At 39.3% G+C, this 14,988-nt stretch overlaps 2 protein-coding genes across 3 annotated transcripts; both read right to left on the bottom strand.

Annotated features, from left to right (window-relative positions):
* Positions 1 to 2,540: 2,540 nt before the first annotated feature.
* On the bottom strand, positions 2,541 to 4,859 carry LOC103948509 (bifunctional epoxide hydrolase 2). Its single transcript, XM_009359548.3, has 5 exons — positions 4,698 to 4,859; positions 4,235 to 4,449; positions 3,702 to 3,872; positions 3,318 to 3,553; positions 2,541 to 2,977 (listed from the first exon to the last, which is right to left on the bottom strand). Exons 1-5 carry the CDS (start codon positions 4,765 to 4,767, stop codon positions 2,728 to 2,730), a joined length of 942 nt encoding a protein of 313 aa, XP_009357823.2. The 5' UTR covers positions 4,768 to 4,859; the 3' UTR covers positions 2,541 to 2,727.
* Positions 4,860 to 7,458: 2,599 nt separating this feature from the next.
* LOC125467830 (probable polyol transporter 4) lies at positions 7,459 to 10,584 on the bottom strand. 2 transcript variants are annotated; one of them, XM_048566383.1, is made up of 3 exons: positions 10,499 to 10,584; positions 9,980 to 10,386; positions 7,459 to 9,205 (listed from the first exon to the last, which is right to left on the bottom strand). In XM_048566383.1, exons 2-3 carry the CDS (start codon positions 10,215 to 10,217, stop codon positions 7,842 to 7,844), a joined length of 1,602 nt encoding a protein of 533 aa, XP_048422340.1. In that variant the 5' UTR covers positions 10,218 to 10,386; positions 10,499 to 10,584; the 3' UTR covers positions 7,459 to 7,841. The 2 variants fall into 2 exon arrangements, with proteins under 2 accessions (XP_048422340.1, XP_048422339.1); XM_048566382.1 differs by lacking the exon at positions 10,499 to 10,584 and having other exon boundaries at positions 9,980 to 10,492.
* Between the last annotated feature and the right edge of the window lie 4,404 nt (positions 10,585 to 14,988).

The following is a 14,988-nucleotide window of genomic DNA, read 5'->3' as shown; positions in this document are numbered from 1 at the left end:
TGTAGTAGCATCTTTCGGATGATTCACATGTGCAAAGTCAGACTCACGACGGGAATGATACTTGGCAATAGCCTCGGGGGAAGCTCGGCATATGTGTGACCAATGATCCCTTGATCCATAGCGGTAGCACATGTCCAGTTCAGTACAAGCATGATGAACGAGAGCTTTGCCCTTATTCTTGAAGTTTTGGGCCTTAAGGGCAATTGGTGGACGCTGCTGGGTCACATTTCCTCCCTTAGGTACGGCACTCTACTGACCTTGGGCCTGTGGTTGAGTTTGCCACCCATTGCCATGGCCATGACGGTTCTTTCATCGTTTGTGGCTGCTAGAATTAGTCGCATACATTTCAGGCGCGGCGTTTAAACCAGTGGGTCAAGCTTGATGATTTTTCATCAAAAGATGGTTCTACTTTGTAGCGAGAAGTAATACAAAGATCAAATCTGAAAACTTGGTGAATTTCGGGGCCCTATATCGTTGCTGCTGGACAATATTGGTGGCATGGAAGGTCGAATAGGTCTTCTCCTGTAGATCTGATTCGGTTAGTTCCACTTTACAGAATTTTAATAGTGAATGGATTCTACAAACTTTGGAGTTATATTCATTCATAGACTTAAAGTCCTAGAAGCGAAGGTGCTGCCAGTCGTGTTTTACTTTAGGCAAGTATATGTCTTTCTGGTGATCGAAACGGTCGGCTAAAGTAAGCCAAATGGTGCATGGGTCCTCTTCAGCAAGGTACTCGGTTTGTAGTGCATCATGAATATGTCTTCAAATGAAGATCATTGCAGTAGCCTTCTGAGCTTCGTCAACAGGTTTGTTGTCGATATGTGCCTCAATGGTGGCTCTAATACCCTTTGTAGTCAGATGGAACTTCACGTCTTGAACCCACTTCTGATAATTTCTTCCTAAGACTTCTAGAGCGAAGAAATCAAGCTTGTTCAAGTTCGACATGTCCCTAAAACGGAGGGAAAAAAACATGATTAGTCATATGGTAAGCCATAGACATATATCGTAGAACATACAGGTTCTATAGACATGTATTGGTTTAATTTATACATGAAAACTACAGGTTTCATGTGGTATGTTTTGAATGAAAACTTCAGGTTTCAAATGCACTAAATTTGAAACTATAGGTTCAATTTAGTTTTTATGAACAATTAGTTCATAAGGAGAGGTTCCTACAAGAATCACAGAATGCAATATACTAATTTAAATATAATGGGTTTGAGTTTCTTTGGGAACTCAAGTGTGAGAGTTTCATTACTACGAAAGTATGTCAACGGTTCAAAGTATAAAAATAAATTATTGAATCATTAATGTCCAAAAGTGATCTTCAGGTCAATAATTTTGGATTCATTATCAGATTAATGGACTGCAGGCCACTTTTAATTAATTCAATAGATCGGGACCAAACAGGGTTGATCGTAGAAGCAAAATAAGACTAAAATAATAGCATTGGGTAGAAAATACCATAGCCCAAAAATTTGGGTTGGGTGCCGTGAGCAAAAGAGCTCGGGTTGGGTACAGCTACAAAAGCAGCCCTTGGGGTGGTCTTCAGGCCACAGGACAAGTCTGGGAGCCCAGTAGCAATGGCTACTGGTGTTTGGGCCAGGGAGTTAGGCACAGGAGTAGGCCCAGCAAAATGTTGGCCTGGGGTTCGCATGGGGAGCCCAATCGAGGCTAGGTCTGGGTCGGGGCAGGCTTCAACCTAGCAGACAAAGCTGCGGGGTGCGTGACACAGCTCAATGGGCTACGGGTTGCTACAAGCAGGCTCCAACCATGGGACAACGGGCCAAGAAAAGGATGCAGGTTTTCTTGGATGGGTTTAAGGGTCTTCGGGCCCTAGAGATCTAAGCAGGTCGAAAGCCTGGGTTGTCTAGGTCAGTGTAGCAAACCCAAAGGGTGCTGCCGTGTGGTCCACTTGTTTGGGTTTCAGGCCAACGGTGGTTCATGGTGTCACGGTGGGTGTTACGGTGGTGGTGCTGCATGGTGCCCAAGATTTTTTTTTTAAAAAATTTCGAAACAGGTAGGGTTTTACAAACCCTAGACTTGCTTCTAATTTATTTTATATACATTGACTCACAAATTCCACATAGCAAAAATAATTGCGTAATGCATGAAACAAATATATATATATATATATATATATATCGTAAGGAAAATATAAATATAGAAGGGTTCATGCATCATGGGAAATATTTTCATGCTTCGTGGATGTTTCAAGTATCTTCTTTTATTTTAAGCGTACCTGATTAGCAGAAAACAAATATAAGCCTTTGAATTTTGTGGATGATAGCCTCCTCCTATGATCCGTCAATTCCTCAGCTTCTGGCAAGAGCGTGCTGATAACGTGTTGTAGGCCTATTTGATTGAACGATCTTTATGGTTTTGAGAGAGAGGGGGCCGACGGCAATTAGAGAGAGGAGAGAGTGATTTAATTGTGAGGTGTGTTTGTATCACCCCATTGTGCCTTTATTTATAGTAGTAGGATAGGTAAGAACCCTTCCTTTTAGGATTACAATATTTAATAGGTAATCAACTCCTAATAGGAATATAAGATACATTCCCATATCTACTAGGATTTACACAATCACATTCTTATTCTAAATATGACTGCAACACATAGTACTCGTGTAACATATTTTCTGGTTCAAGAAGCATTTATCACTACATCAAATGATAATTGGTCGTCACTCCTCAGGCACATTGGCAACATTGAGCATCTACTCATCAGATAGCAAGTTTGTCAAGGAATGTGAGGATCAGCTGGTTCACTTTCTCCGCAAGTTGTTCGTGCACAAAATGGCTCCCTTCTTCGATGAATGTAATCTCCAGATCCGGCACAAAATGTTTCACTGCCCCAGTGCGGATGTAGTCCTCCATCCCCGGAAACTTTAAGACGTAATCCTTCTCGCCCACGATCAGCAGAGATGGAGCCGAGACTTTGGGATCAGTTATACCGCAATCCACGGCTAAGGTTCTGCATCAATAAGGGCAATCTATATGTGAAATGATACTTCGCCAGAGATTCATTATTAGACAAAACTAGATCATATATGCCTCCATCGTAACGCTAGAGTCGTCAAACTTAATCACCAAATGGTGCGTCAACGTGCATCTTGTTACTAATAAATAAAATTAAAGTGGGGCGATAATGGATCAATCAGATCCTGCTATGTCATTCGATCAATAAGCATCGTATGTTTGACGAGAAGAGTATGACTTTAGTACTTCACACCACATACTCACATCTTAGTTAACTGCTAGAGTAAAGAAAGGAAATCATTTCTTGTGAGAATAGAATCATTTTTTGTTACTACCTGTATGGAACTCGCAATGGATAACGGAATCCAGATTTCTCGTACAAAGATGCATAGACATCAAGATCTTCTTCCGAAAACCCTGGCGGCAGAGGAGTTGCAGGGTCAAATAGGTCCATGATTTCTTGATCAGGGGCAGCTATTGGGATCTCGCTTCTAGAGAAGAGAATGTAGATGTTCCTAATCACCGTCTTCACATCAAAGCGGCCAAAATCTGCTTCTGCCCGCCCTGGCTCCTGAAATTAGGTAATAAGAACTTAAGTAGTACCATTGTGATTTATGTCATAGATGAATAATTAAGTTTATGAATGATTGGAACATGACAGTGTGAATTATCAGCCAAAAACTGAAGGTATTGATGGAAAAATGAATGTATATACGCACCTGCCACCTTGATATGTAGAAGCCTTCAGGGAGGAGATGATTTTGGATTGCAGAGGGACCTGGTAGCATGAAAGGAACACCAAGTGTAACGACGCCAGATACCCGATCCGGGTGGAGAGCAGCTACTAAGTATGCAGGCAATGCTCCAAAATCTTTCCCAATAAGAAAAGTCTGTACGTACCAATAATCAAATTCTTTTAGGATGTGTGCATATAATTAACTTCAAGGATGTGTTAGATTTGTGTATGGTAGATCTACTATATACATGACACTTTGCAGGTGCGCTTACGAAGTGGATGCAAGTATTGTCTAAAATAGTGTAACAACATATACCGCAGAGAAATGAGAGCAGATCTGTACTGATTGCTTGTTTACTTATCCATAAGAGGAATCAAAGTACTAAGTTGGATTCCGATTATGGGATACTCGTGTTTACTTAAGTTAGATCAACAGAAATAATTACTGGTAATAGTATTACCTCATTAATGGTATATATTCTATCAAACAAGTAGCTGAATAGTTAATAGTATTACCTTGTTAATTGCCAAAGAATCCAAAAGGGCAACGATATCGTGGACAAGGTCAATGAAGGTGTCCTTCTCAGGTTCATCCGGCTGCTCGGAAAGTCCATAGCCCCTGAAATCAATGGCTATTGCCCGGTAGCTTCTTTTCGCCATAGCAACCATTTGATGCCTCCACGTGTACCATATTTCTGGAAATCCATGAAGGAACACCACAGCCTTTGGACCTGCACAAATTCATCATCATTTCATTGTTTTTTTTTTCCTTTTTTCTTTTGACAACAAAATGAATACTACAAAGAAGATCCTCGACGAATTTTTAAACCGTACAAATCAAAACTAACCCTAGGTATGACCTCGTCCGGAAAAATTATAAAACCAAATACAAGAATGATTATTCTTATGTCCTAAGTTCGCAAAAGCGTCCGGTGTCATGATAAGATCAAATCACAACTTCTGGAAGGATCATATGTACCACTTCCGATTTCGGCTACGTGAAGCTTGAGTCCTCTTACTTCCACATGTTTGTGCTGGATATTTTCCATTACCGAGAGAGATGGAGAAAGAGACTGTGGACTCTTGAGTGAGGAGAAAATTGGACAAGATAGAGAGACTTGGAGAGAGGATAATAAGTCGTTAGATGATGTCAGTGCTTAGACCACATTTGTTGTGCTGTCTTTACATTGAATGAACCTAACCTAATCACACGAAGAAAAATAATAATAAATAAAACAAAGTTACAAACTATTTGGTACGAGACTCTTCTCAGTATTGGTTTGGTACTGAGTTACTTTTATAAAAAGTAGTATAAAAAAAACTAAGCTCAAAAAAGTGTTTGGTAAACACTTAAAAATAACTTATTTTCACAGTTTTGAATGAAAAAAAAAAAGTTGAAAACGTGGAGTAGCAAAAGTGAGTTTATTCTCACAGCATAGCAGAAACAGTTTTTTTTCGAAGCATGGCAATACCAAACCAGCCCTTAAGAGGATCCCGCTTTACTGTAGCTGGAATGGAAGGAGCTGGATAAAATCACGTTGGGAACATTAAAGGGTTAGCTAATTGTCTATCAAAGTGTTTTACGCTCTGTTTTATCAAATTGTTAAATTTAGAAGGGATATTTCGTTGTCTATCTATCTAGAGTGTGGCATCTCAATGACCTCGAAACAAAGCATCTAACAACAATGACCAGACAAAATTGATGAGAAGATTGCATCACGCTCCTTCAAATGCGGGATAGAACTAGATTCAGTAACATCAATAAATAAAAAATAAAAAAAAGGAAGAAAAGTGTAAGTGGGAGGAGGGAAGGAAGAGACGCTACACCTTCCTTATCTCCCCTCTGTTGGCCTTATTTCCGTCTTGGCAGGGGGTAGTAGTGGCGATGGCAGTGGGTGGTACAATAGGAGGCCCAACAAGCATATAAAGGATTGTTTCAACCTGCTTTTCCGCCATCGGCTCATGTGTTTTACACCGTTGGACTGAAAAAATTTCAAGATAATTTTCGTGGGTACTGTTGCGTTATTTATAGCCTCGGTAGTTATCTCCAAGATTTTGTTAAAGTTTATCTTGACCTTTTAAAAACCGTTGAATCAAATTTCAAAGACCCGGATTCCTTGATCCGTGAATTTTAGTAGAAAAGATCCGGAGAAAATCTCTTTCCATCCTCATATTTGAAAAAGCAAGCCTGATGGGCACGTTCACACGCCACAGATGCTATTTGAAAAAGCAAGATGGCATTGGAAAGCAAGATGGTATCTCAAGGTTGATGGAAAGGTGTGATGGCTTTATCATGATAAAGCTAGTCGATAAGTCTTCCAATAAGAGCAAATCGATCGGGACCATTAGCCCAATGGACCGACGACTTCTCCATCCCAATAGCCCCAGCTACGAGCTCCAGCCCATGTGGGCGTGTGGGCTAAGGGGGGGGGGGCTTGAGCGAGAGATCCGACTGGAATTGGTGGCTTGAGAGCCTGAGGGCTGTGTGATGTGTGGCTGACATCAGGGTGACCCAATTTATTTGTTTTCCTTTATCGGAATCTGGAAAAAGAATGGGATGCATGCAGGGAATTAAGCCCTCGAATTAAACCACAAGAATTGTAGCACAACAGGATTTAAAGCTCAAGAACACAAGATAGTGATAGAAACATCACCTGGGTTCGAGATTGAGAGCTCAAGCTCTTGGCTTCAATGGTAGGACCTCGCACCATGCACCGATGTCGCATGCAAGGCCATGGTTGGGTTCCTTGAGTTCCAGGGATTCCAAAAATATTATTTTTGAGCTTGATTTGTTGAAGGTTTGAAGAGGAATGAGGAAGAGAGCTCACAAGAGTGAGCTGGAAAAGAGGGAGAGAAAGAAAGAAAAAGGAAGAGAGAGATAGAAAGAAGAGAGAGAGAGAGAGAGAGAGAGAGAGAGAGAGAGGAAGAACCGGTCAAATGAGGGGGAAAAGGAAAAGGGTGATGGGGATGTCTGATGGATTGGGTGAGGAAAAAATACTAATATTTTATTGTCTATTGCCATGGTTATTTAGTTTAGGGGTAGAGATGCAAAAGGCAGTAACTGTTCACAGGGTGGATTCAATAGTGAGTTGCCCTAATGGGGCCTTTGCAATGCTGGAGCATTGTCAATACAAACAGACAAAGGTTAGTGCGGATTTAGTCATACAAATACAAAGCCCTGTGCAACATGAAAAGGACCTTCAACCCACAACACTCTACACGAAACTTTCTTAACACTTTGAGAATACATTAACTGCTCTAACATTCGTCAACACATATTCAGTTTGGATACATCTATGTGTTAACAACTGACGACACATTTCATTTGGTTAAACATCATTGGAGCCGTAGAATTAGTCGGATATTTGGCCTTTTGCTAAACAAGGTCAATTGATTAGCTTTCTTGACGAAGCAAGATGTTACCCAAGTTACTTTTAGTGTTCGGCACACTGAACATTGAAAGCTGAATCATTATTAAACTTCATAGCAAAGGCATAACCTTGTCCTCGGGTTAGCAGAATTAGGTCGAGAGTGTTCCTTCCTGGGCTGAAGTTGCTCAGTGTAGAAGTCAATAGCGTGTTTCATCGCCACACCACCACATCCACCTCACTTGCCCAACCTAGCTCAATAACGAGCGAGTTGGCACGCCAGCATCAGCAAACCATAGAAGAACGTATAATTACTCAATCTGTGTGCCACGTAGGTTTTGTAATTTGCTTTAGGGTCAACAAGGATGTTCATAATTCAAAAGCACTAAAAACATATAAAATATTTCTGCTAAACTTTCAAATGTTAATATTTTTCATTGATGTAAAATTGCATACAAAGATAAGTAAGAACAGTAAGAATACTACCGTGAACGAATTTGATTCCGAAAAGTCTAATAGTTGTAAACCCTAATACAACTCAAACATGTAATGTGCCTCCCTCTGGTAGCTACCTTATTTGGTTGCAGAGAACTATTTATACAAGCGCAAGGTTCTATTTCGAAATTCACATCCAGCAACTTCATACTCACAATAGTTCCATTAGTGGTGTGAACGCTGTACCCCTTTTCAAACCGGTTGAAGGACGGTAAGACGTGGAAGATATATCTGTTCATCGAATGAGCTTTCCCGATCAATCATCCTTTCTGCACAAGGTGCTCGACATCTCCTAGTTCCACTTGACCTCCTTTCCGATCGTGTTCAGTTTGAAAAAGCAACTCAATCTGCTCCAATGACTTTCCTTTGGTTTCTGGAACAAAGGTGTAGACGAATGCAACAGAAAGAGAGGAAAATGCAGAAAAGATAAAGAATGTTCCACCAAATGAAATTGCATTGGAAACTGAGAGAAAAGACATGGCAACTAGGCCACTGCACACCCTATTACCCACTGCTCCAAGTGCTGCTGCTTGTGCACGCAGCCTTAAAGGGAAGATTTCGGATGTCAAAACCCAGCAAACAGGTCCAATTCCAACAGAGAAGAAAGCTACGTTTCCGCAAACTAATAGAATTGCCATCACAACTCCAAACTGTCCTTTCCCAAGAACAGATAGAGTGAATGCTAAACTGAACAGACAAATCGTCATTCCAATCGTGCTTATATAGAGCAAGGGCTTTCTTCCGAGTTTGTCTATAAGGAGAATAGCGACCATTATAAAAACAGTCTTTGTAACACCCACCGCAACAGTTGCAGCAAGTACATTTTGTTTATCTTTAACTCCTGCTTCTTGGAAGATTTCAGGACTGTAATACACAGTCGCATCTATTCCTGTTATCTGTTGAAAACATTGAATTCCAAAACCTGTGATAAGCATCCAACGAAGTGAAGGAGATGGACTCATTAGTTCACTCGTCACACTTTTCTCCTCATACTTCTCCGCACTGGAATTGTCAGCGGCTGCTAGTATTTCATTCAGTCTGTCCTCCACCTCACTTTCATTCTCATTTGTTTTCATCAACACTGATCTTGCCTCATCAACACGGTTCTGAAGGACCAACCACCTTGGAGACTCGGGGATTACGAAAAGTGCAAAACCAATGAAAATTGAAGGCGTAATTCCTACTGCAAGCATTATCCTCCAGTTTATATGTGCTGGGAGACCAGAAAATGCATAGTTTGAGACGTAGCCGAGTAAAATTCCCAGATTTATAAATATTTCCGGGAATGAGGTCAGTGAGCCTCTGTCAATAGTGGGTGATATCTCAGCAATATAAACAGGGGCAACCATGCCACCGAAGCCAATTCCAATGCCCGCCAAGAGTCTTCCGACCATCAATATTTCAAATGAAGGCGCAAGGGTCATTATAGCTGCACCTGTTTGAAAGACAACAGCAGCCAAGGCCATGGTCCACTTCCTACCAATGATGTCTGATGTTTTACCACCACCTAAACTACCGAAAAGCGAAACAATGCTCAAAATCCCAACAAGAACTTCTTCTTGTACCTCGGTTATCTTTAAATCTTCCTGAATGAATATGATAGCTCCACTCATGACACCTACATCTGCCAATTAAAAAAAATATATATGTATATATTCAAACACATATCTTCAGAGTCACCTTGTTCAAACACTTTAAAAAATGGGGTACGTTGAGAACAGGTATGACCGTCATCTCCTTTGTTTACTAATGTGTTGCAAGGAGTTAGCTGCATTGTGAGAGGAGGGGAAGGAAAGGGATAGAAAAAGGAGGAGAGAGAATCCCGTAATATTTTCCCACATAAATAATGAGGAGATGTACACAAAATTGCCAATAAGACGTGAAAATTTTTCCAACAAAGTTTTAATGCAATACTTATTAGACCCAGAAAATTAATTTAGGGACTAAATTTGGACAAATTATAGTCGAGCACGAAGAATGAAAAAACCCCAGAAATAGATCGAATCGTTCTGCTGTCATGTATGATAAGTTTTGGAGTTATTCATAAAATGGAACAGAAGATTCTTAAAGCAATTAAGCACAACAGTTAACCAAATAAAGCAGATGCTAACAGAGCATACATGCCAACTAATAATGTCTGCCGACAGCAGCAGCTTCCTATAACAATAACAAACTGAACTCACCCCCTCTCAAGACATGTTCAAATTCCCCTCCCCGTAGTTTAGATTAAGTAATTAGAATATTAGTCGTATAGAAAAACACAGAGCAGACATTATTGTACACACGAACGGATGTACATACACAAATACATGATTACGCACAAACGAATACACATTTTTATAGATACATCTATATAGATCACATGCATACGTAAAAGTTAAAGTAAGTAGTTATTTACCATAGCCAAGAAGAACATGGTTGAGAGAAGCAAAAATGGCGCAAGCGAGGACATATTTCCTGGTTTGTTTGCTCCGAATTTGTTGAAGATGGTGGCGAGAAGCAGCATCCTCGTATTCCTCTGTGAGCTCGACCTCGGACTCAGAATCCATCCTCTTGTACTTGTTCTTGGTCCCCAATGGAATCCCAGACAAACCCATTTCTCCATTTCCAATTTCTGGAACACCAACCAACCCCATCTCGATTTTCTTTCTGAATCTCTCTGTTCGTTTCCAATCAAAAAACTGGACGAACAGAGCACAACACCCAGATGTTGGTTTTTTGGGGGGTTTGGTTTGGTTTTTGTTTGACTGCCCAATACTTGGAGTCTATTGGAGGAGAACCATGGGTTTTGCTTGAGTTTTAGATCTGAAACAATAATTAATTAAAACAAAAGGCAGAGAAATAATTAGAAAAATACAAATTGAGATGCAGGCAAAGATGGGACTTTTCTGCAATGCAATGCAAGAAAGAAACCCACTTGTGACAGTTTTACATGTGCAACCGGTTTAACGTCACAGGACCTCGAACTCTTGCTTGCTTAGGCTCAAACGGCGCTTTCTATGTGACAGCTGTGGAGATTGTCTATATTTTTGTGTTCTAAATTATTAAAGAAGATGATGATAATCACGTATTTTTATCTCTCGCACACTTTTTTCAATTTTCGACAATCAAATTGACTGAATTAAAAAGATCAATAGACAAATTTGTGTGAAAAGTTAGAAGGGGTTTGTGAATAGCACTATGCCACTACGCATTACTAGATTTTTGTTGGTTCACATAAGTACAAGCCATATGAAACAAATTTACAACCACTTGATCTTATATTATTAGATCAGATGATCATCAAGCATAAGAAACAAATTTGTTTGATATATTTAATTAATTTGGTATTAATATTTCCCTTCTTATGAGAAAGAATAGTTATGGGCTTTTCATGTAAGATTGTGTTGAAAGAAAAGTTGTGCCCTAAGAAAGTGCTAAGCTTGTCAAAAGACTAATGAGAGGAGAGGTGGAGAAAAGGTTGTGGGAGAGGAGACAAATGGAAAATTAGTCAAAAGTAAGTTGGAAATTTGATTTTTTTTTTTTTTTTCCCAAGGAATTTCTTTGTGACGCATTTACAAGACAAGCACCGCAATAACCGACAAGACAATATTCATTCAAAGAAAAGGGGAGAGGATCCTGGCCGCATCCTTTTTGTGAGGATTCTGCATATCCATCAATCACATATGTTAATCGTATATCGTGCAACCAATTTTTATTAGGTACTATTTATATTCAATTTTAAATAAAAAAATTTACAATGATTTCTGACCGCATGATATATGATGAACATATGTGATTGAAAGATCTGGCGAGGATCCTCACAAAGAGAATCCGGTGATGATCCTCCTGGGAAGAAAATAAAGGCCAATGCAATATTCATAGTTTGCACTCATTATTATGTGGATTAGTGGCACGCACCTCTATTGGGTAAAGATTTCCAAGTGTTTTTCATTATTCATTTGAAATAAGACATTACAAAATATCTAATCTCGTCGACGGTTCAAATTTCGTTGGTGACTAATCTAACAATTTATCGTTTGATAAAAATAAAAATAAAAACAAGTTAAATTTTAATTTAAAAATTGTTAGAATTGGAATAATACAAAACCAAATAAAAAATTGAGAATATTGATACATCATCTGCCACCATATTAGAAAGTTGCTCTAAAAGGTCAGAATTTAGATGATTTACACAATCAAACCTACCTAATATTAACTATTACTAATTAAGGAAGATTTTCATTAATTAGCGTAAGTCAAATGTGTTAGGATGTATCATAACCTATAAATACAAGCTTTGTAGAAGAGAAAGGACACCCGATCAAATACACAACTTGTCAATCTATATTATTTTCAATTCATATCCTAGCATAATGTAGCCCAATCTAAATTATTTCTTAGGTAATTCTCACTTTATTATACTCAAAAATTGTGAAATTTTCACTTTGCTACTCTAAGTTTTTTATTTATTTATTTTTTTATCTCACTTTCATACCTAAAATTACGATTTACTCCCAAAATCATATTTCTGTTAGTCTATGTGATAACTCGTCTCTAATTTTACGATTTTATTAATTTTAAAAAAGTGAGTTGACGAGAATGCCCTAGAGGCAAGGATTTTGACTTCCATTGACCGTATTTTCATGACGCGTACAAGTTACTATTTTTGTCATATTCTCGAAGTACTAGACGGTACGAATGCATAGGCGCAATTAGAATAGAAATCGGAGTTACGGTTAAAATTTTACAAAACATTGAATACCGAAGGTAAATTGGCAATTTCATGTTTAGGAATATTTTGTGTTGTTTGTGAGACATGTGGGGCCCACGCCTCATTCCTTCACCACTCTGAGACTCCCTATTTCTCGGGACACCTATCCTTCATTTTCAAGTTTCCCCATCTCATTTGCTCCACTAAATGGCTGCCCCGTCACTTTCTCCTTATAACCCTCTCAGCTCTCATCTTCATCCCTCTCAGACTCCCTCTTCCTTTGCACACGCAGAGAGGCCGAGAAGGTTTGTCCAAAAACTAAACCTTGGTGATGATGTTTCACTCGACCACCACCACATCCGTGTTCCTCTTAAACTTTTCTCCAAACTCTCAGTCCCTTTCTCGTACCTTCTACCTCCATTAGTATGGAGAAAGCAACAGTGTCATCACCTAACTAAGCTAACTCTAGCAAGATTTTTCAAGATTCCTACCAAGGTAAGCCTTAGATCATCTCAGCCTTTTCTTATGTAATGATTTAGAAGTAATGTTAAAGCTAGATGTCTGTTTTGGTGAGGTTTCATACATAAATGATTTGGGGAAAGAAACTCCCCAGATTTTTTAGGAGAACAATGGCCATCAGACCATATTCATGCCATTTTTTCGATCAATGCCGACCTCGCCTCAGCCTTAAATTGGTATAGCTCTGTTCCTCACATTCCTAGCTTTATTTGTTTCTTGAATCACTGACTTTGGTTGAGCAATGAGCTTGTTAGGAGCTCTAGAAGTCGGAGCAAAAACCTGCAAACTGCAGGTTCTCACGAGGAAGGCGAGTATGACGGTACTCGCAGGCACGTGGGCTTACGTAAGGGAGCCACCGTGAGTGGCGTGTGCGACGCATGGTTGCCAGTGCAGCCACCTTATGGTGGCACGTCCGATGGCGCTGGGAGGAACCCGAGGTCCTTCATTAGGTTTCTCAACATGCCGGACCTGAATCTGCCCTCCGTTTTTCGAAATTTAACTGTTTTAAAGTAGTTCCTTTATTAGCCGTACTTTGTATGAAAACACGTTTATACGTTACATATTTACATAAATGGTTTCATTTCTAGGTGAAACATATCGCAAGGACTCTCGATGCTACGAGGCGATTTCGACTTGACGACATGATCTGTGAGTGGGTCTTTTCTTTATATAGTATATATATATATATATATATATATATATATTGGTTAGTTTCCATATATACATTTATTAATGAATTTTCTACGTGATTGTCATAATTAAATTAACGTTCATAAGAAATGCCTCATTGTTGGGAGAGTATGAAATAATCCTACAAAATGCTCAAGTAAGCTTACTATAAGGGGATGCCTTATATTTATGTTCATGAATAATGTGATGTTGACTAGAGTGGTCGAGTCACTGTGGCATGACTACATTTATGTTATTTGTTCATCTTTGCTGCACTGGTGTTAGTACTTGCCCAGGCCATGGTCAGGCTTTCACATCTATGTGCACATCACACCGTACCCTCACTTTGGATCCATTATAGGTGCCAGTCCTGTCGTATAGGTTGCAATAGGCAACTCGGACTCATATGTGATGCGCATAGCGTTAGTCTTCACGTGATTATAGTACTAAAGCATATATCATTGTTACACCCAATCCTGTTCATGTCAGAATACCTTTACATGAACTCGTGTGTCAGCATGTGTCAATGAGCACTTGATATGATACGTTTGCTTATGCAAGAATATATGATTACTGACATCATGCATCTATTTACGAATTATTGTGCCGTATTGAATTCTTGAGATTTTGCAGGCTATGGTAGGTATTTTCTTACTATACGTAGTATGTATATCCTGGAAACTATACTTGTTTTACGGCGAGGTGTTATAATGTTTTCAAAAAGGTTCTATTAAAAATTTATTTTCATGCTCACTCACCCTTGTTTTTCGCCCCTCTAGGTTTTAGTAGCTGAGCTTTCGTATCAATGAAGATTCTTGGCAAATATTGGTATTGGAGATTACCTTCAATGGTATAATTCTCACCCTACTTTACTATACTTTACTTAGACTCTGACATCACGTGTGAAACAGGTTCATTTCCGCTTACCAGTTCTTAGAATTAGGCACCTTTAGGTTTAAATTTATTCACATGTTCCACTACACTACAATTTATAGCTTCGTCACCTTCAAGGTGTCAGCCATCACAGCTCGATCTGGAGTCTAAGTGGACATCCCAGGTTAGCGTGTGTCAGTCTAACTGTTAAATTCTTCGTTAAATGACAACATGGCAGGCTCGTGGACCACCAAAAAATTTAAATCATAAAAAAAGAAAAAAAAAAGAAAATTTGGCAATAAAAAAATATAATAAATCTAAAAAAATAAAAAATAAAATCTAAAGTTTGAAAAATCTTTGCGTGCACTTTTTGAATATCACGATAATCCCACCCCTCCTCCTCCTCTGTCTCTTTTGGGGAGTGGCCACAATATCTGTTCTCGGAGCTAAAGTCGCTAATATCTCCACCATTCAGATCTCAACACCTTATATATGGGCATACTCGGCCCCACCATGCATCCACCGAGCCAAAACTTATTTAGATCGACTACAACCAAGTCATTGTCACTCTGATTCTCGAATTCTACTACCAAATCAAATCTCCATTTCTAATGTAACATCCCACATCGTCCAGGGGAGTGATCCTTATATGT

Source organism: the organism of the source record quoted next, unplaced genomic scaffold, assembly GCF_019419815.1.
Source record: "Pyrus x bretschneideri cultivar Hongxiangsu unplaced genomic scaffold, Pyrus_bretschneideri_v1 Contig41, whole genome shotgun sequence".
NCBI lineage: Eukaryota > Viridiplantae > Streptophyta > Magnoliopsida > Rosales > Rosaceae > Pyrus > Pyrus x bretschneideri.
Note: the sequence above shows the minus strand (reverse complement) of the source record. Positions and strands in the feature narration are given on the sequence as shown.

Coding starts and splice junctions, on each gene's coding strand:
- LOC125467830 (XM_048566383.1), bottom strand. CDS start 10,217: ATGGGGTTGGTTGGTGTTCCAGAAATTGGAAATGGAGAAATGGGTTTG. Junction 9,206..9,979: donor CCATGTTCTTCTTGGCTATG/GTAAATAACTAC, acceptor TTTAATTGGCAG/ATGTAGGTGTCATGAGTGGA.
- LOC103948509 (XM_009359548.3), bottom strand. CDS start 4,767: ATGGAAAATATCCAGCACAAACATGTGGAAGTAAGAGGACTCAAGCTT. Junction 3,554..3,701: donor TCTACATATCAAGGTGGCAG/GTGCGTATATAC, acceptor ACCTAATTTCAG/GAGCCAGGGCGGGCAGAAGC. Junction 2,978..3,317: donor CCATTGCGAGTTCCATACAG/GTAGTAACAAAA, acceptor TTATTGATGCAG/AACCTTAGCCGTGGATTGCG.